Genomic DNA, 21,244 nt, shown 5'->3' with positions numbered 1-21,244 from the left:
TCCTTAAACCCCAAATTTCATATATATTATAATTGTTACAGATGTTCTTCGCTTGAATATAGTGTGTTCCTGTAACAGCTTTTTACCCTAATATGAAATCTATACAACCTAAATAATTAGAGTATCTTGTATGTTTCAAGATTACTTTGTAACTATGTACTAATATTTTTGTGATCGTTATTTTTATTTTGTAATATCTTGATAATTTTGGTACACTGCATTTCTTTTAACTTTTCCTCAAATTTAGAAAATTCCAGTCAGAACTTCAAATATGGAAAGTACTATTTGTACATCATTCTCTGTTGTTTTCTTCTTCCTTTAATAAGTTACTGAAGGGTAGGAATTGGTTTCATTACAACAAAAAATATTTGATCGTTTATTTCATATTTAGCTTTTCAGAAGGTCACATTGTAAGAAAAAGTGAATGAAAACAAAAATTTCCGTTTTGGTAGAATTATAGTATATACTATACAGTATATACAATATATTATAGATAAAACACATTTAATTTGACAGTTCTGTGTTCCAATCTGGAATCTTGTGTTAATTTTTCATAAAAATCTTTAAGTTACCAGCACAGTGGTAATTATTATGTTTAAATTCATGAGTTTACTGCACAAGAATAAATGTTGGGCTAGTATATTTAAAAGCATGTGTATATATGTATGTACTATGTATATATCAGTCCTGTCTAAAGTAAATTTTAGTTAATTGTTTGAATTGTCTTCTATATTTATGAGCAGTATCCAAATGTATGCCAGTAAGCAGTGTTCATGCTTACTAACAGCAAGATGCATGGTGATTTTAGTCATCTTCAGCCCTTTTCCTAGGCGATGGACTGCCATCTATTGACTCATAGTGGCCCTCACACATGAATGTGGCATCTGTCAGAGCAAAGACCAAGTAAGGAAGCATAGGTTAGAATTGCTACTGTGTGTTCAGTTCAGCCAATCTGCGTAAAACTCTGAAACTTTCTATGCTTAATACTGCATTCGTTTATTTTTCTAATCAAAAAATGTTCATTTCTTACTCCAAACCAACAATGCTAGGTTGGAGAGTGGGAGAGACTCACTAGGATTTCCTTATTAGGGTGCTTTTCAGTTTCTTTTATCTGCTTCCCAAACTGTAAAATGAGATCATTTACAGAACAGTTTAAATATTAGCAGCTACCTGTTAAGGTCTATCCAGGAATCATCACCCTAAAAAATGAAAATGTATAAGTTAAACAATAATATTTCTCAAACATGTGAAAATGATAGTGAAATTGATTTATATAAATGGACTAATGTTCTCAATTAAAAATTCCTTTAAAATTACTCAGAATTAATAAAAAGGTTTTTGAAGTGTTCACTATTTTCAGCAATATCATGAGAAATAAAATGAAGTTTTTAAACAACTGGTGTCCAAGTAAAATAACCAAATTTGATTTGACTATATTAATAAAAACTAAGCCATCATTGTAAAGGGTACAAACTGACAAAAGCTCTGAAATACTATACATATACATATAGTCATAATAATGATTATATGTGGCTCTACCATTTTTATTTTAATACCAATAAAACCATATAATTTAATTTCTGTAGATATTGGAGATCTGCATGAGAAGATCATTTTAGTTTACCTATTGAATAATTTCTCATAGTTAATATCTTCATCACCTTCAAAAATATTTGGAAGTTTTTAAGTCTTTAATAATGTAACACTATTTTTATATTTTAAATTGTTATATTTTCAGATTTTGATAAACCCTTACTTGGTTCTTCATCTTTCAAGTAACTCATTGTCGACAAAAAATTTCTCTCTGTATTCAAGGAGCTTCCCCGCCCCCTATCTCCTGTCATTTCTGGTCTCATTTATATTAAAAATCCTAGGCCAGTATGGCCACCAACAGAGTTTTATAAGCAAGAGAATTTTTATAGTAGAGGCTGTAATTTGACATGCATTGAATGTTTTGTTAATCTTGTTTTTAATCTGCTTACTTAAGTAACCACACGTTTGCTATTTGGGAGCTGTATGTGTTAAGAAACAAAAAGGACAATGCGTCTTTTATGTTTAATTTTGCAGTTGGATTTCTCTGTATGTATTGTAAAAATGTGTTACAACCTACCTTTTATTTTAAGTAATGATTCAAGCATGAAGCAAATGTAACTCAGTTTTAAATATTTCTTCTTATGTAATGTTTGAAGTACCTAGAATTCATACTTGAAAAAGTAGAATTTTAGTTGTCAGGGAAATTGGGAAACATAAACATGTGAGTGTCCTTGCCCTCCTTTCTGGCCTAATAAAAAGGATTGTGACCAGAGTTTGTTAGTAATCAATAGTAGTCTACCCAAACAAGTTGAAAGGCAGAGTGTAACTTAAGAGCCAAAATTAATAGTATTCCATTTCATTTTGTCTCCTCCTTACCTGGAGACATCACTGAAGAAATGCATTTTCTGCATCTTCAAATTATGGAACTGCGAGCCTTGCACTAAATGAGAATAGCGCTCCCTCAGGCATCCCATGCCAAACTGGAGTGGGTACTCAAATGTCAACAGATTTGGAATTTTAACTAGAACTATGAAGTCCACAAGGAAGGTATAGGAAGGTGGGTTTTAATTCTTAGGTTATTGATATACAAAAGTCTTTATCCTAGGTTGGTGATTTATTATAGGGTAGATAGCAGTTTTCTCACTGACATTAAATGGAAGCTTTTCTTTAAAAAAAAATTCACTTAGACATATAGAGTTTCACAAAGTCAGCCTGAAGCTAAACTCTCCTTGTGGGGAGGAGGAACCCTGTCATTCTTAATTGGACACATATGTGGGGAATCCTAAAGCATCCTTTTCAGAGTTCCTTGAGTGCATAAGCACAACTGCAAACCACCAGAAGAACCCCATCCACACAGGAGACACCTGCTAAAAGAGCTGCTGTATGTGGGCATGCTTCTGGGTGTGTGTCTGAGTGTGTATGTGCTTATTGTTGGAGTGTTTGTAGAACTGGTTAGTTATTATCTTTTTAAAATGTTGACTCCAAAAAACATTTCAGGGCTTTGTAAAACATTTTCTTAACATATTTTGGAGGCCTGGCACAAAGGTTATCATGTGTGCCAGGCCTCAGAACTTCTAAGTTTGTTTTTGGAAGCTCTTATTTTGGCGGTTCAATTCCCTTCACCGGGTTGCTCAAGAAACCAGGAATTCTCTTGAATAAATTAGCTTTTCTTCTGCATAACTGCTATTGCTATTTTGTTTATTTTGAAATTGGCCACGTGTTGTATCACGAAATTACATCTGTATGTAATATTCAGAGATCTAGCTTTTATTAAAAATGCCATTAATACTGAAACATTATTAAGGTGAATGTGATTATGCTCTGAAGACTTCGAAAGCACATGACATTTTGTAGTACTTCAGAAACCTCTGTGCAGTACACCACTGTAAAGTCAGGCTATTTTATCTCAGGTTACTTGGTGTCTCAACAAACAGGAATTGTTTTGAAAAGCATTCATGACTGATTTACTTTTGTTCCCTCTGTGATAACAGAGATGGAAAATGCATTTGGACAGTGACTACGTCTTTAAAGATTTTTAAAGGCAAAATTTTTGTGAATAGTTTGTTTAAATACCTGTTCTTAAAGAATACTATTAAATTTTTACTTAAATCTTATTTTAAATTTTGTTTATAAGTTTACGGTCTTTAAGAATAGGTTAACTGATTTTTTTTAAGCCTTTATTTCACTGGCATGTTAGACCACGTTTTGCCAGAATTTATTATTGGAAACAATTGGAAAATGCAATTTCAAGGCAAATGAAACCTGAAATTATCAATCTCAATAAATGAGATTCATTTAAAAATAAATACAACTTACCAAATCATCAAAAAGCAATTTTCTAAAGCTCCTATAAAGGAAAGGAGGAAAAAATGAATGTTGTGAATTATGAAAGGATATATTATTTTTCATCTTATAATGTTTGCCCAGACATTCAGAACTTGTGATATATTTTTAAGTGGGATAAAACAAATTTTTTTAGATTATTGAAGCACATGGAAAAATATTAGCATTTTATTTTCAAAAAAATACTGGAGTGTCTACCCATCTGCAGAGAATACTCAGTTAGTTGATTTTTCAATATTTTAATACAAAAATTAATTTGGCTTAAATGAGAAAACAATATGACATTTTGAGTAAGGTAATATGACATTTTGAGTAAGACTTTTCCTGTATTAATCTATTTAAATATTATCAACTGTTTTACAACTTTATGCAATATATAGTATGTGTTACAATTGTGGCTGTAAATCCACATCTTTCCAGTTATGAAGCAGTGAAAAGCACTGTTGCATTCACATAATGTAGAAAAGATTTATTGTAAATGTTTTGGCATGTAAGCACTGTTCTTTAGTCATCTTCCAAATATCTTTAATGGCCTCATCACCATCATCATGATATTTGTTCATTTTTTTTTTGATAACACAATCTGAAGTCTATAAACAGATACTTCCTTTCTTCATTTAACAGGAAAGTTCCTGTGATTTTATTTACCTGACTAACCTTCGAAGTTCAGGTATTACTTCTGTTTTAAAAATGTGAAGAAAAACAGTCACTTATTTTCTCATCTGTTAAAAAATGTTTCTTCTGAAAGTGACAAAAAATGGAAAATTATTTTCGAAGTTTTTATTATCCTTTTCTGTCTTCCGAAGACAGATTCAGCTGTCCTTTCAAAGAAATTATGCTAGTCATTGTAGGGGCTCTTTATTCTTGATAATCAAATGTATTGTAGTTAAATTTCCATTGTTACATGTTTATATTTTATATATATAAAGCTGACTTTAGAAATCTCCTTAAAAAACAAATATATTTTTCATATAATCCCAAAGAAGACTACACTGTATTTTTACTAACAATTCTGCACTTTTTTTAAGATTTATTTTTTATTTTTATTGGAAAGTCAGATATACAAAGAGGAGGGGAGACAGAGAGAGATCATCTTTCTATTGATTCACTCCCCAAGTGGCCACAACAGCTGGAGCTGAGGCGATCCAATACCAGGAGCCCAGAACGTCTTCCATGTCTGCCACACGGTGTAGGGTCCCAACGCTTTGGCCCATTCTCTGCTACTTTCCCAGGCCATAAACAGAGAGCTGTATTGGAAGTGAAACAGCCGAGACATAAATCAGTGCCCATTTGGAATGCCTGAGCATCAGCCCATAGTGCCCCAATAAACTGTAGTTTTAAAACCTGAAATGATGCTAGCAAAATGGTTTAGCAAGCTAATCCTCTGCCTGCAATGCCAGCATCCCATTTCGTCACATGTTCCAGTTCCAGCTGCTCCATTTTTGATCCAGCTTCCTCCTCATAGCCTGGAAAAACAGTGGAGGATGGCCCAATACCTTGCGCTCCTGCAGCCACATTAGGGCAGGAAGAAGCGCCTGGCGCTCAGCTCCAGATGAGCTCAGCTCTGGCCACTGCACTCATTTGGGGAATGAACCAGAGGATGGAGGAACTCACACCCTGTATCTCCTCTCTGTAAAAATCTGCCTTTCAGATAAAAATAAGTAGATCTTTTAAGAAAAAAGCTGATTTTTAAAGTGATGTTTGTTCTCTGGTATGTTACGTATACGTAAAGAACATGAAACTATTATGTAGAATAATTTTAACATATTTAAACGATTATTGTTTATATTTACGCTTATGTTATGCCTTGTAAAAATACATTCCAGGTGATTGTACTTGTCATAGTCTTTTCTGGAAATACGAACAATAAGTATAAGTTAGTATAGTAGGCCAGTGATACTTGTATTGAACATTCTTTTTCATTGTTGCTATATTTTCTATTATGATTTTACCTACAATAATAAACTTAAGTTGATCATTTTATCCCCACATGTCAAAAAGTCTTGGGAATTGTGTGGGGTGGTTTTTTTTTTTTTTTTCGGTTTTTTTGTTTGTTTGTTTTTTATATTTACAAGTATTTTATTTTAGCTGTTTTGAGATTGGTACCATGATTCACTAAGAAATAACGAAAGTGTTATATGAAATGAAATATTGCCTATTTTGAGAGCATTTAACAATTTTTCTCTTTTAATGTCTTTGAAATTGTTGACCTTCACCTTAATGGTACATCAATACAGAGTTAGATCACATTTCAAAAACAAAATATTAATCTGTGAGTGTTCTGAAATCTGTATTGTTAGGACAGACATTTGGTGCAGCAGTTAGGATGCTGCTTAGGATGCCTGCATTCCATATGAGAGTGCCTGGATTTGAGTCCCAACACCACTTTCCTTTCCAGCCTCCTGCTAGTATGGACTTTGTGAGCTCTAGGTGCTCATGGTTCACACGGATGAGTCCTTGCCTCCACGTTGCCTCCTGACTGAGATCCAGCTTGAGTTCAGCCTGTAGCACTTGGGGGATGAGCCAGCAGGTGGAGATTGCTCTCAGATCGGGTTTTTTTTTTTTTCTAAAATAAATTTATATTAGCTTTGTAAAAAGACTTTGTGTGTTTCAGTTGGTAATGAGACAACTGGATTGTTCTCAATTTTTTTTCCAAAAATCACACACAACTGAACCTGTTGGTAAATGAGAATCTAGTATATCCATGTCTGTAAATAGCAACTTTACATAAATATGTTCCTTTGTGTGTATTTGTACGTTATCCCACTTTATTTTACATTTAACAGAACTTAGTTTTCAGTTGTATCTTACATTTATTTATGTATTGTAAAATTTTGAATGTCTTTCTTGAGTCTCATTTTCTTTGATTATAATTGTATTGTCTTTCATCTTTGATAAGTTTTTAGAAAAATATGTCATAAAACTAGGCTGAAAGAACAGACTATCTCCCAGAAACTTACTAGGAAATATTAATATCACAATTTTGGGGAAAAATGACAGCTTTAAAATTGGCCTTTGATTCAAAGTGACTCTACCAGCTGCACAAATGTACTTACAGTATTTAATATTTAAGAATCTCAGTTTCTTCATCTTAAAATGGGGATAACTTCATTGTAAGATTTTTGAAACTATTCAGAGAATGGAATTGACGGTGTAAGGTACATACTTAATGCCTGTCACTTATGATATGCTAAATGCAGTTGCCCATATAGAAATGGCCTCTTGACTGATACCACAGATTATTGATACTTCAGATTACTGTAATGTCTTTTGCACCAGATAAGAGGATCTCTCAACTCTCTGTATCCTGCTACTTTAGGTAGGTATAATAAATGTCTTTTATTAACAAAATTAGCTGTTACCTTTTTCTGGTTATTTGTATTTGTGTTACCATTTTTCAGAAATGTGGGTTACTTTTAGTTTAGTATAACAAGCATATTATTCAATTTACTTCAAAATAATTGTAGAAAATACATCAAACATTTGATGTTATCATTTAAAAATCTAAGCTAATAAACATGTATCTATTAAGTGATAACTCCAGTGTCATCTAAATGTAGTTATCTGCCATAAGCAAGTGAAGTTTTAGAAATCTCTTTCTGTATACTTAACGAGAGTACTATGAAAGTAAATAGTTCACACCCATACACACCTCCTAGTTACACTTTCTGTTAGGAATAGATAGCAGTCAGATGAAGACAGAAACAAAGGTAGCATATCAAGTTTCTGTGTTTGAGGTAGAACTACTTCATGCCTTTACATAAACATTCTCCAAACCAGTCTGATCTCATAGCAAAAGGTAGGTTCGTCAATACAGGCAACACAAAATGAGTGCTTTCTCAGTGTTTGGAAGTGTGTTCTTTCAGAGGAAATTCCTCCTCCAGGTTTATTCTTTAAGACAAGAAAGGGCTAAGATGGAACATATACAAAAGCAGAAGAGCATTTCTTGCCACTTTTAGACAGGTTCTTGCAGTTGTGGAATTCCCTGCCTTTGTGACTTCTGAGTATTTCAATAGAATAAGCAAAGTTAAAATGCTTTGGGGTCGAGGTGGGAGTCCATATTGTGATTTATGTAGAGTTACAATAAAAATAAAATCTTGGGGTTTGTTTGAATGTCCTGTGTATTAGCTAACAAATGTAATAGAGCTATGATTGTGTTCTGTAATTTCTAATGGAGATGTATATGCAGTTGTGTATAAGATGTATGAGCAGACTGGATTATGTTAAGCATTTCCTTTAATCAGAATATACATATTAATATGATTTTTATGTTTTATAGTCTGTCCCAGCATTCAGATAAAGTATCTGTGGATTCACATGTATATTTCTGTCCCATCCCCCTACATTCTGTCTCCACGCCCTCCTCATCCCTCCACCTTGTGTCAAAGCTTGTGGTCCTTTTCCATCCATGTACTAAAAGGTTTCTTTGTAAACCAGACCATTTGTCCATCATTGTTTGGGATCCAAACAGTGGTAAGATACCCTGTCACCGATCCCATGTGCTAAGAATGGCAGCTCCTCTCCGGACAATTGGCGGGGGTACTGAGAAATATTCCTGAGAGGATTATTTAACCTTTCAATTTAGAGGGCACAAAGCCTGGCTGATTAATGAACTTTCTGATGGGTGCTGATAAGCGGATCTGTTTCTTTATTTTTCCTAAAAGTGATTCCTTCTCCTGTCCATATTACTATAATCTTAAACATAAAATGTGGCAAATAGATTAAAAAACAGCACTAAACAGTTTATCTGGCTGGCAAACTGAAGGAGCTAAATTAAAATTGGTAATGACAGCAGTGACTCAGCCTCATATATGGTTTTAAAATGCACTGTGTATTTTGAAGAGACTTATTCTCCAGCTCGGCTGTAATGACTGCTTTTGGTGTGCACAGTCTGGGGCTGGCTTCTGTTATCCCCACCCCACGCCACCCCCTCCCCTCCAAAAAATGAGTTGTGTTATCTGGATGGCTGCAGACACATACGCAGCCCCCTTTCTCACTGCATGGGCAGACAAGGTCGATAGCATTACAAGGTATTTGTGGCAGTGCTTGTTTCAGTTTTCAGAGCTGCCAGTTTCCAGGCGGATTTGAATTACAAAAGAAGAAGCTGGCATGAAAATTGAAAGGTTTTATCGGCTGGTCTGAAGCCTCATAGCACATTGCTTATTTATGCAGTCCATTTGCACCAGGAAATATAAAAAGGAAATACATTTTTAAAATAAGGCCATAAAGACCCAGATATGTTTAAGATGGCAAATAAAATATAGATACCTATAATATCTTTCCAGGAAACGATTTTCACTTAATGTTGCACATTACTTCAGAAGAGCATTTATGTTGCTGTCATAAATTTGTGCATTTGTGTCACTATGTAGGTAGTCTCTGGGGATTAAGAAGGAAGCCTTTGCTAACTTACTTTAAAATTAAAATAGACGGAGGGATAGCGCTGCAGTTTGAGAGCTACATTGGAAATATTTAAATAGGGTAGTAAATTAAACTTAAACTAACATTTTTTTGCATTCCATGTAAAATTAGCTATGACCCAGTGAATAAATACCACTACCTTTAAAGAAAATTGGGATGCTTTTTAAGCTATGAAGATTTGGAGTATCAGAGAGTGAATTACTATGACCCTTACTGTCTTGCGTATGTTCATTGTTCTCTGCTTATTGAGATTTTAATTTCTTGTTGAGATTTTGAGAGGGAGGAGGCGTGTCTTATTTACAAAAAGGAAAATCATTAATTAATAAGTAATTGTTCCTTTGTATAAAGCTTGCACTTTTACTTTAGTCTTCAAATAAGTATGTGTATATGCTTATCTCATGTTTTAATTTGAGGTTTATACAATTTATAATATCTATTCAGATAACTTTACCTTAGTTATGATTTACTGAGATACATTCATTCAACCCCTTTAACTCTTAATTATATAAAATGAAGAATATACAGAAATACAGCAGGTCAAGAAACTGAGTAACTACTGGCTCTGCCATTGGTGATTTGCCACCTTTCAACTCATTGGATTGTAAAAAGTGTGGCAAAAAGAGAGGAGAACTTGATAGTATGTAGGAAATATCAAATCAGTAAAAGTAATACTCCTTAGTCTGCTACAGTTTAAGAATCCATTTCCCAACAAAATGAGTTATTCTCATCTAAATCATGAGAGATGCAAAGTTTGGTCTGGTACGTCTCTCATGTTTTCATGACCTGGACTAATTACTTCATGTAGTTGTTTTTTTTTTCCACCGGAGAGAATATCAAAAGCATGCATGTCTACTGCATGCTAATGATGTGCTGTACATTTTTTAATGAATTTTCATAAGGATTTTTCTACGTAGCATGTGTGGCTTAATGATGTAATCACCCGATAGACTAGAAAATGCTCCAAAGGAGACGTTCCGGTCTGTTGTGTACAAAATACATGTTTCAAAAATCTGCCTAATTAAGGAATTACCCAATGGATCGGAAGTCTGTTGGGTATGTGACATAGTTTTCTCAACACATAAAAAAAATACTGTACATATCATTTTTATGTATGGACTTGAGTGCCATTGCTAGGATATGGGAGAAATTAGCAATGTCCACTAGAATACAAATTATTTTTTTATGTATGTGCTGGGAAGGAAGATAAAATCTTTTAAAACTTTATAAAGGGAGCTTTGTTTCAAAATAATTTCAAAGTTTTTAGCACGGGGAGAAATTTTTTACAGTATCCTTCAAATACTGTGAATATTTGCCAGATCTGTATGCTAACGAGTGGAAGGCTTTGTCCAAGCATAGGCTTGGAGTTGAGAACACAGGTGAGAAAACACTTCAGAGGGAGGAAAGAACATCAGCCTCTGTGTTTTGGTAATATGGGATTGTCATTTTTGCCTTCTGACAGAGGCAGCTTTTGTTTCATTCACTGTGAAATCTGACAAGCATTATCTTTAAACAGAAAAGTACATTTTAAATTGAAACTTTTGTTCTGCTCTAACGAACTTATGCCATTAGATCACTTCAGCTAGTAGTATTCAAATGTTGTAGCAAGTTCTTAGGTTGGAGTAACATTTTCTTGAGAAATCCCATTTGTTCATTTGGGTTGGATATTTTATTAGGGAGAGGGTTGTCTTATTAGTGAATTCATTAAAAGAATAAAATGATTTGTAAATATGTTAAAGAAATAAAGTTGTTCTGTTCCATGTAAAGTAATATGGAAAATATTTCCTTTTAGGAGGAAATGTTGCAAATGTACCTTTATGAAATATTGGCACTAAATTCTAATTTTCTCTTTTATATTTGCTTATGAATACATACACCTCAGTGTATATATGCTTAATATGTGTTCATCTATCATCTTGTATTATTAATTAAGCATAGTTTTTAAGCATACATATGATTATATAAAGTAAATCCATTCCGCATTCTTAAGAGTAGAAAACTCTGTTTTAATTAGTGAAAGTGATTATATATTCCATAAGGTAATGAGCTTCAACTAGGTGCAAGCTCTCATTGGATCAAAGTCAGTTCAGATAAGGGCAGCTCAAGGTCACAGAGGGAGATGCCCAATAGCTTCATTTGCATAAAAAATTACTGTTAGAAATAGGACACTGTGGCTGCTTTGGCGTTTTTGATCTCTTGGCCTTTGTCATGGAGATTCCTAGTAGTGAAGGGAGTAAGGCCAGTGTCCCAGATAATGATTAACTGTTCTAATGGCGTTCATTCATTCATTCCGCACTAACTACTCATGCAGAAAAAAGGGTTATGTAAAATGACATTAGAAGAAAATCATTTGTAATCGTTGCATCGGGCTGCACTTTGAGGAGACATTAGGAGTAAATCCGTGGCATGGTAGGCTTATGCTTTATCTTCTGATATTTACTGAGTTTACTGGTGCATGAAAAGCTTTCAGCAAGAATAGCAGATGGGCTGGACCTTTCATAGGTAATGCTATCTACCAGGTTATTACTTCTATATATTGATAGTAAAGTAATCTCCAAGATATCACCCTACAAATATAGATTATTTAAATGTCTGTAACCAAAAAAACATCATCTACCTTCACAAACAGTTCGTTTGATATCCATTGGGTCAAAGTCTATAGACAATTTTAAAAAAAGTTCTAAAAAACTACATTCATTCTCATATTTTATTTATTGTTAACAGGGACAGGACAAGTCTAAACTGAGAAACGGTTGACACATTCTGCTTTAAATTAAACCTTTATTATGAGTTACAAGTAATAAAAGGCATGCTCTGGAGTAGAAATATTGAATCAAAGTTTGTATTTCCATTATTTTTTAAAAGCTTAAAGGCTTTTCTTAGCTCATAGTATGAAAAATTGTCTACTGGAATCATTATGTTTTCCCTACTGTATTCTACTACCAAAATGGTTCCTAATTAGGTAAAAATCTAGATTGACTTCATTCTTGTTAACTTCTCTTACATGTTAGCTTATTAAAATTAGAGTATATAGTTTGTCGTGTCGTTTGCTAATTGTGAAACAGTTTAGACTTCATAAAAATATGTATGTTTTTACTGTTTTTATTAGTAATAATGAAAGGTTTTACCTAGTGGCATTATTCAGATTGTGTGACCATTCAAATTTTTGCATTTCATTCAGGAGTTTAAAAGAATAGTGAGACTATGTTTGAGATAACTTTAAAAATAAAATAACAAGTGTCTACATGAAACATGCTTTCAAAAATCTTGATCACAAAGAAACTTTTCATCCCTAGTATTGTAAGACTCAATTTCTGTTCTTTCTGTATTACTAATTTTTTCCTGGTTTTACCAGAATATATTCTACACTGTCATTGTGAAGAAGGGGAGACATGAAGGCAGCCATATTATTAATATACTCTGTTTAGTCAAGCATGCTTTTAAATGAGTTTTTCTTAGTGACATAAAAAATTTTCCCAAAATATTAAGTTATTATCAATATCTTAAATTTATTAAATGCTTTCTATGGGCTTATGGTTCATATATATTGTCTCGTTACTCATTCATTGATATTTATTAAACTTCATGGTCCTGTTTCAGGAGCTGAGGTACAGCAGTGAACAGAAACAATTCCAAGTCCCTGCTGTTACAGAATTTGCTTTCTCCTTCCTCAGGGGGATAGGGTTAGCAATGGCTAGAACAGAGGTGATAAGCACTGTGGAGAGGCTTTTTTTCTTCTTGTATATAAGGGAATTGGCGGAGGGAAGCAAGATAGAGGGTGTAATTGGAGGGAACATCTTACTGAGGGAAGTGACATTTGAGCCAAGGTGTGAAGAATGTGAAGGAGTACAACAGATTAGGTTGGTTGGGAGAAAGTGAGATGGTTGATACGAAGGTCTAACATGGAAATTTGTTGGGAATGTTCAAGGAATAACAGAAAAAGTTTGAATGAAAGTTTGCTGTGAGAAAAGGTAGTGAGAGATGAGGTCAGTCTAGTTGGGGGAGGCAGATTGTAGGTTGTTTTGAGGTTTTTGCTTCCACCATGAGATTAGAAGCCGTTAGTTAATTTTTTCTGTGTTATTATTACCTGAGAGGGATAGAGATACAACTACTGTATGCTAGTTCATTCCTCAAATAAGTGCCTGTAAATACTTACCCTGTACCAGGTAGAAGTCAGAAACTCAGTGCATGTCTCCATGGGGGTGACAGGGACCCAACCACTTGACCCATGATATGCATTACCAAGAAGCAATCACGGGGAGCCAGGACTCAATCTCAGGCACTCCATGTGGGACACTGCTAACTGCTAGGCCACTTAGCTACCAACAGGAGGGGTTTTAAGTTGATGAGTGTTACATTCTCATTTATAAGATAGAAAGATCACCCTGTACTAAGAGTAAGCTATAGAGGAACAAGGTTAAAGCAGAGAGACGAGTCATGAGGCTCATGAAATTGTCCAGATAAGAAATAATGGTCAGATCAAGAGAGCTGTGTACAAAGGAAAGAAATGGATTTTACAGAGCTAATGAGCTTTGCTAATGCTTTGGGTATGAGGTTATGCAAGAGAAAAGTCAAGCTTGTCGATTTTTTTTCTACCTAAGCAACTGGAGGGATGGAGTTGCTAATAATGAGGTGAAAAAGGTAGTAGGAGGAGCATAGCTGAGGGTGGGAGAATAGCAAATTTTAACAAAATCGGACATCAAATAGACACATGAGTCTAGAGTTGCATGATCAAAGCTGAAAAGAGAACTTAGAGCTTGCTTTCTCCTTGCCCGGGGGGTAGGGTTAGGAATGGCTAGAGCATGAATCAGAATTTTTCTGTAAAGGCCCAAACAGCATGATTTTACTTTGACAAGCAGTGTAGTCTGTCATAACTCTGGCCTGTTGAAAGCAGCCCTTGAAAAATCTGTAAACTAACATGTGTTACTCTCTTCTTTTAAAGCTTCATCTGCAGACACTAAAGGTGATTTCACATAATTTTCACATTTGAAAACTATTCTTTTGTCACCATTTAAAAATGTGAAAAAGCCACTCATACTTTGTGAACCATATAAAAATGGTCAATAGGCCAAATTTGGCCTGTAGCAGAGTGGTAAGTTCTAAGTTATTGACCTACAGATACATGGAGGACCAAGCAAAGAACCCTGGCTTCATACAGCTTGCATTCTTAAAAAAAAAAAAAAAAAAGTTTTTTTTCTTGGAAAGATTTTACAGAGAGAGAAGGTCCACCCAGAAATGGCCACAACAGCAAGAACTGAGCTAATCTGAAGCCGGGAGCCAGGAAGTTCCTCCTGGTCTCTCAAGTAGGTGCAGGGGCTTGAACTTGGACAACCCCCTGTTGCTTTGCTTGGCAACAATCAGAAAGCTGGACCAGAAGAGGAGCAGCCAGGACACTAACCGGCATCCGCATGGGTGCCAACGCCACAGAACAGAGGATTAGCCTGCTGCGGCCCCCAGCTAGCTTTCTGACAAGAGTAAGGAACCCTGGAGTGGAAACAGGTGATGGTATTCCATAAAAGTGACCCTCACTTTAAGAGGAGGCAGAGGGGATGAGCTGCTAGAGGGTCAGGCGGTACAGTAACTTTCTTTGCACTCTGTGCTCCTTTTTTTTTTTTTAAGATTTATTTATTATTTTATTGGAAAGGCAGATGTACAGAGAGGAGGAGAGACAAAAAGGAAGATCTTCCATCCAATGATTCACTCCCCAAGTGGCCGTAATGGCCGGTGCTGCGCCAATCCGAAGGCAGGAGCCAGGAACCTCTTTCCGGGTCTCCCATACGGGTGCAGGGTCCCAAGGCTTTGGGCCATCCTCGACTGCTTTCCCAGGCCACAAGCAGGGAGGTGGATGGGAAGTGGAGCTGCCGGGATTAGAACCGGCCTCCATATGGGATCCTGGCGCATTCGAGGTGAGAACCTTAACCATTATGGTATCGTGCCAGGCCCACACTCTGTGCTCCTAAAGAGAAGCTGGAAATGCTGTGAGGGGTACAGGTGTCCTTCTCATGGGAAAGCCTCTGCTTATATCCATACCAGTTCAGTTAAGTTCCAATTTCTAGATATACGTGTTCTTTCCAACTCCCCATCATTACTTCCTGCTTTTTATAAACAGGATCCAGGCTAATGGAAATGCTTATTTCAGGGAAATAACTATATTTTCCTTGTGATTAATGAATCTTGCCTCTAAGATATCACATATTTGCACAAACACAGATAGAGAAATTATAGATACAGATAAATAAATTTCCCACAGAGCACTAACAGTCACCAACAAAGTCTTAAATACCTACAATTAGTTTCAATTCCTTTACTAGCTTCCTATGCTATTTAAAATAAATCCACTATTTACCCTTCAGTGATGTGTCCCACATCCCTGTCTACTCTTCCTTCAATTGCAGCACTTCCAAGGTTACATTCTTCAAAATCTCAAATAGAATAAACTTGCTCTTAGAACTTTGTACTACCTGTTCCCTGTAGCTTATTGTTTCTCAGGCTTTTTCTTGTGATAAGAAGGGATTATTCCAGTGAGAGTTTTTTTCTGACAACTCGTGTCACTATTCTGATTTCACGTAACTATCTTAATTATGTATCGCTCTTTCATTTTGTGTGTGTGTGAGTGTGTGCGTGTGCGCGCACTGGTTTTATTCATCTGTTTTTCACCAATGGAAGTGGGATTTTGTCATGCTTTGTTCTCAATTATCCAATCCTAGAAGAACGTATGATAATATATTAGATACTCAGAAATAATTTTTAAAATAAAATTATGAAAGAATTCACGCATGCACTTATGCCATGTGTCCAGCACTGTGAAGGCATGCTTAGACTTACTCTTTCTGTTTTCTTTGTTTCTTCACAGCCTGATTTTTTTGTAAAGTCACGTATGTTCTGTTCCTGAGTATCTTTCTACATAGTAATAACCCATTACAGTTTAACATGTGCCTCTGTCCTTCAGAGGAAACTAAAAATAATTTTCAATTGTCAACAACTTCCCGATTGCTAAGTCCAGTGGATTTTATAGTGTCATCTTACATAACACATCAGTAGCTTTTAACAGCTTCCTCCTTGAAAAATTACCTTTTCTGCCTTTACATCCATTTTGTATCAAATTTAAAAATATTGCAAAAGGATTGGGTATTTGGTACAATGATTAAGGCACCACTTGGGATCATTGTATAGCATATTGGAGCCTCCTGGTTTGAGCTCTAGCTCCATCCAGCTTCCCACTAATGCACACTGGGAAGCAGCACATACGGTTGAAGGATTGGGTTCCTGCCACAATTTAAAAACAGTGATTTTTAAGAAAAAGAAATTTTTAAAAAGATGGTTTATTTATTTGAAGGCAGAGTTTCAGAGAAATGTTGTATCTACTTCTATCTACTATCTGCTTGGGCCACTCCCCAAATGGCCACAATGGCTAGAGCTGGTTCAATCCAAAGCCAGGAGCCCAGAACTTCTTCTAGATCTCCCACATATGTGCAGAGACCCAAGCAGTTGGGCCATCTTCCACCACTTTCCCAGGTACATTAACGGTGCCAAATCAGAAGCGGAGCAGCTGAGATGCCATTTGATTCCCCATGTTAGATTCTGGTGTTGGAGATAGAGGCTTAAAATGCTATGCCTTAACAGCGCCCCCCCCCCCCCACCCTTTCCATTATAATCCACTACGTAAAGGAATTTGTGAACCTCAGATGAGTGATTCATGCCTCACTGTACATACTTGTTAAAACTCAATTTAACGACTTTTGGTTTATCTTAATTTATGAACTACATTTAACTAGAAAGTGTGTGACTTTGTTAGTTGTCTTTTTCATTGTATCCTAATGGATTATAATGGCTGAAGTGATAAATTTTATTTTGTATATAATCATATTTTGTTCATGGTCATTTTCAATAGATAAGAATGTTGAAGCCTAAGAAATAAGCTTATCCAAGTTTGTGCTCATCTTTTCTTCCAACACTAAGGTGGTGGGAGTAGGGATTAAGTTTTTCTCTGCTTGTTGAAGCTACTGCCTGCTCGGGGATAACTCTGTCATCTCTTTTGTCTACTGTTTTGTTTTTAAAGATATGTTTGTTTGCTTGTTCAAAAGGCAAAGTTCTTCCATATACTGGTTCTCTTTCCCCAAATGCCCACCGCAGTGTGCCTGGGCCAGGATGAAGGCAGAACTCAGGATTCCATCTGGGTCTCCCACATGGGTGGTCTTCAGGTCATCATCCACTGCCTTCCCAGGTTCTTTCGCAGGAAGCCAGATTTGGAAGCAGTGGAGCCAGGACTAACCAACCTTCAGTTTGGGATGTAGATATGCCAAGCAGTGGCTAGACCCATTGTGCCACAACTCCTGCCCCATGTTTTTTTGTTTGTTTGTTTGTGTGCATACAATTTAATAAATCAATTATATGTCATACACCCAAGTATCACCATGTTCAATAAATAAAATTGCAAGCTGTCAGGCCAACCATTGAGGTACAGCAGGTTAAGCCACTGCTTGTGAGGCAGGTATCCAATATGAGCACTGGTTTGAGTCACCTTAGTGCCTGAGTCCCTGCCACCTACAGCAGAAGGCCAGGTGGAGTTCTGAGCTCCTGGTTTGGCCTGGCCTAGTCCCAGCCATTTCAGCCATTTGGGAATGAATCAGCTGATGAAAGATCTTTCTATATATGTATCTCTCTCTGTCCTTCTGTTACTCTCCTGTCCAAATAAATAAAGTAAATCTTTAAACAAAAGAAAGTTGCAGCTCCTAATCTTGTGCATTCTATTCGCTCCTCATTGAAGGGATCACCAGTGTGGTGTGTTTGTGAATCATTTCTTTGTTCATCTTTGTAATTTTCCAACTCTGTATGAAATCTTGATCTGCTGCCTTCCACTCTTTGTACTCTGGCACTGATCCTAAAATTCTTATGCTACGTCTATTTTTACCCTGAACCATTGTCACTTTCAACAGTTGTTTCTTGGTCTTACTATTTGACTTTTGGTATGAAATGACCCTGCTTGACACTCCTCTCTGAGCTCTCTAACTGTGCTGTCCTGTGTCTCTGTATCATTTAACCCTTTCTTCCCTCTCCTCTTCACAGGCCTTTGGGTCCTGTAAAGGTTACTGTCTCTGGGATTTCCATTCTTAGTCCACTGCCACTGCACACAAAGCCCTTCAGAAGCAATGTTTCTGAGAAATCCTTTACTCTCTTGGACAGAATAAAGTTTAATTTTTTCCTAACATTTATTAAATATTCACAAATATTCACATTGCAGATCAAACCTGGACCACCCAGAAAGCCGAAGACTCCTTCTGGACAGTCAGCCTTAGTGTATTGTTACAACTGTGCACAAAAAGGCCATTATGGACACGTAAGTTTGAATTTTGCGCTTAATGCATTCTGTTGGCAAGTAGTGGTTGCTAAAGGATGAACTCAAAAGGAATTTAACTCTGCATGCTTACTTGTTTTTAATATAAATTAGCATTCTGAGGAGTGACAGTGTAATTTCAACTAGTTTATTTCTTCCTTGCCACAATGACAATTTATCAGAGCTTACTTTTCTATCTTAGATGCATATGAGCAAGTTAGGCTAAAACAAATCTTGTTCACAAAATTAATCAGATAAGTAATAGTATGGTGATAATGCTCGTGTGTTCTTGCATTTATATCTGACATAGCCACATCGTGATTTTAGATCTCTCATTTAGTTCACCCTCTTTGGCCCCCCTGTTCAATTCAGTCTTCCTAACTCACATGCAAACCTTTACGACTCAATAGTGGAAAGGCACAGGTGGTCCCTAATTGACTTGTCCATCTACCCCATGAATGCCCAAATTTCCTAACCAAGTAAAAAGGGCAAAAAAGTTCAAGGTTTAAGTCATCAAGGTTAAAAGCAGGAGAAACTTCTCACTTTGAGACGAGCATGAGATAGTGTAGTCAGCATGAAACCAGCAGCTCATCCCAGAGAAAGAATACAGCAAGAATAGACTTAGACCCCATTTACTTGGGGCAGTTTGTGTTCAAACGAGAAAAGACAGGGTCCAGGAAGGAGAAAATCCTTATTTGAATATGCCTTCCCAGTCCTCTGACAGCCAAGGTAGACTGTTATCACATCAGACCTGATGGTAGGAGCAGAGAGCATCCAGAGGCTTGAGAGTCACTCAACAGGCATGGGGATAAAACAGCTGGATTGGGTAGTGTGATAGGTCACTTCTTGAATTCCAGTCATTACACTGGTCAAGGAGAACAAAAACTGCAGGGAGAGTCCATCCTCAATGAAATTTATCTTCCATATTGGGGCGTAGAGTACGAAAGCTAGGTTAAGGCACCCAGCCCTGGTTTTAATCTTTGCACTGCTACCAACTTCACTGTGTGGCTTTAGCAACCCATGTGTTCTCTCTGGACCCCAGTTTATCTCAGGGCTGCCATTTGGATGCCATTCCCAGTGTGATCAAATTCATAGAATGATGATACAGGTGGAGAGATCCTGCAGTACGCTTATTTTACTTTCATGGATATCACATTGAAAGCCTAACTAGAAAAGACTTCTTTTTAAAAATTATCATCTCCAGATCTGCTTCTACTGTAGGCATTCATCCTTGCTCCTAACATGCAGATGATTCCAATGCCTTTTAGGGAACATATTCACATAAGCAGCCCCACTGCCATGCAAATCACATAGAAGTATGATTTATGCTTGCTTACCTCTTTAAAGCAAAGGGGTATGATTTCAGCATTTATGTTTGTTCAATTAAAGAAAAACAATTAGAATTGGATGGTTACTGCTTACTAGTCCCTCCTGTTAACGTAGATAGGAAATATATTAAAAGCATTTGGAATTTATCCTTGAAATCTAGATTTAGATAATTTTTAATTTACAATAAAACAAATTTGGCAGCCTCATCATTGCCATAGATGAAGAACTCTAGATTATTCACACTAATGAAGAAGATCAGTGGTGTGGCTAATCCAGAACAGTAGATAAAGTATATAGCCAACTATCAATTGTCTGTGCTAATGGAGAGGACCAGTGATGTGGATAATCAAAATATAATTTACATTTAGCTTTGGGAAACATTTGTAGTACCTTATAGCTCTGTGAAGTCACATCAGCCTAGACCATACAGGATCCAAATAGATTTGTGCAGATGGTTCAAGATGTCTGAGGACTGCTCTTCAGTTTCAGAAATCCAACAAATGTTATTGCTGAATAGCTTCTTTATCTTAGAAAGATGATCTAAGATAGATCTGGTTGGGAATACAAGAGCAATGGTAGTCATTATACAAAGAGACTACTCCGAGAGTGCATGCGAGGGTGGGTGGGGACTGGGAGAGTAAAAGGATCTATTGAAGTGGGTTTTCGCTGTGTGTATTAAGATCTCTAGTACCTTTGTGTGATCATAATGTGATCCTACTATTTTATAGTTTGAATTCTTACTAGAGTTAAAATCGCTTCCCCACCTACTGTTACCTTTATTATGATACCATATAGGTTTGCTTTGCACCCTCTAGGACCTGAAAAAAACTTAAGCAATTCAGAAAGCTACATAAATTAAATCTAAAGATAGTAGGACAGAAATAGTAGAGTTAAGAAACAAAGCAATAGCATCAACAGAACCAGAAGCTGATTCTTTGAAAAGTCTTTTCAGAAGAAAAGAGAGAAAAAAATCTACTCAAAGAACAACAAAAGTGAATAATCAATGAAATGTATAAATAAGTTTAAATACAGTAATTTTAATTATAAAAAATATGAAGTTCAAAGTTAAACCTGAAAATCCAAATGAAATAATTCTCTAGAAAAATATAAACTAAACTGATTACAGAAAAACAAATCTATATGAATCAGTCCTATTAAAGAAGTTGAATAAGTGATCAAAATTATCCCCTTTGAAACATACCAGTTGTGCCTCTGTAGATAAATTTTGCCAGAATTTTTTTCGGAAACGTAATCCAAAGAAATACAACATAAGTTATCTTGTAAAGT

General features: G+C 35.9%; 1 protein-coding gene across 4 annotated transcripts in view; it reads left to right on the top strand.

The window, feature by feature from the left end:
• Positions 1-21,244, top strand: part of ZCCHC7 (zinc finger CCHC-type containing 7) — a 222,629-nt gene that overhangs the window by 195,177 nt on the left and 6,208 nt on the right. For all 4 annotated transcript variants that reach the window (XM_058672248.1, XM_058672246.1, XM_004581188.4 and 1 more), the window contains exon 7: positions 18,536-18,631. In XM_058672248.1, coding sequence (XP_058528231.1) covers positions 18,536-18,631 — 96 coding nt within the window. The remainder of the gene's footprint in view (positions 1-18,535; positions 18,632-21,244) is intronic.

Source organism: Ochotona princeps, chromosome 14 (assembly GCF_030435755.1).
Source record: "Ochotona princeps isolate mOchPri1 chromosome 14, mOchPri1.hap1, whole genome shotgun sequence".
NCBI lineage: Eukaryota > Metazoa > Chordata > Mammalia > Lagomorpha > Ochotonidae > Ochotona > Ochotona princeps.
Note: the sequence above shows the minus strand (reverse complement) of the source record. Positions and strands in the feature narration are given on the sequence as shown.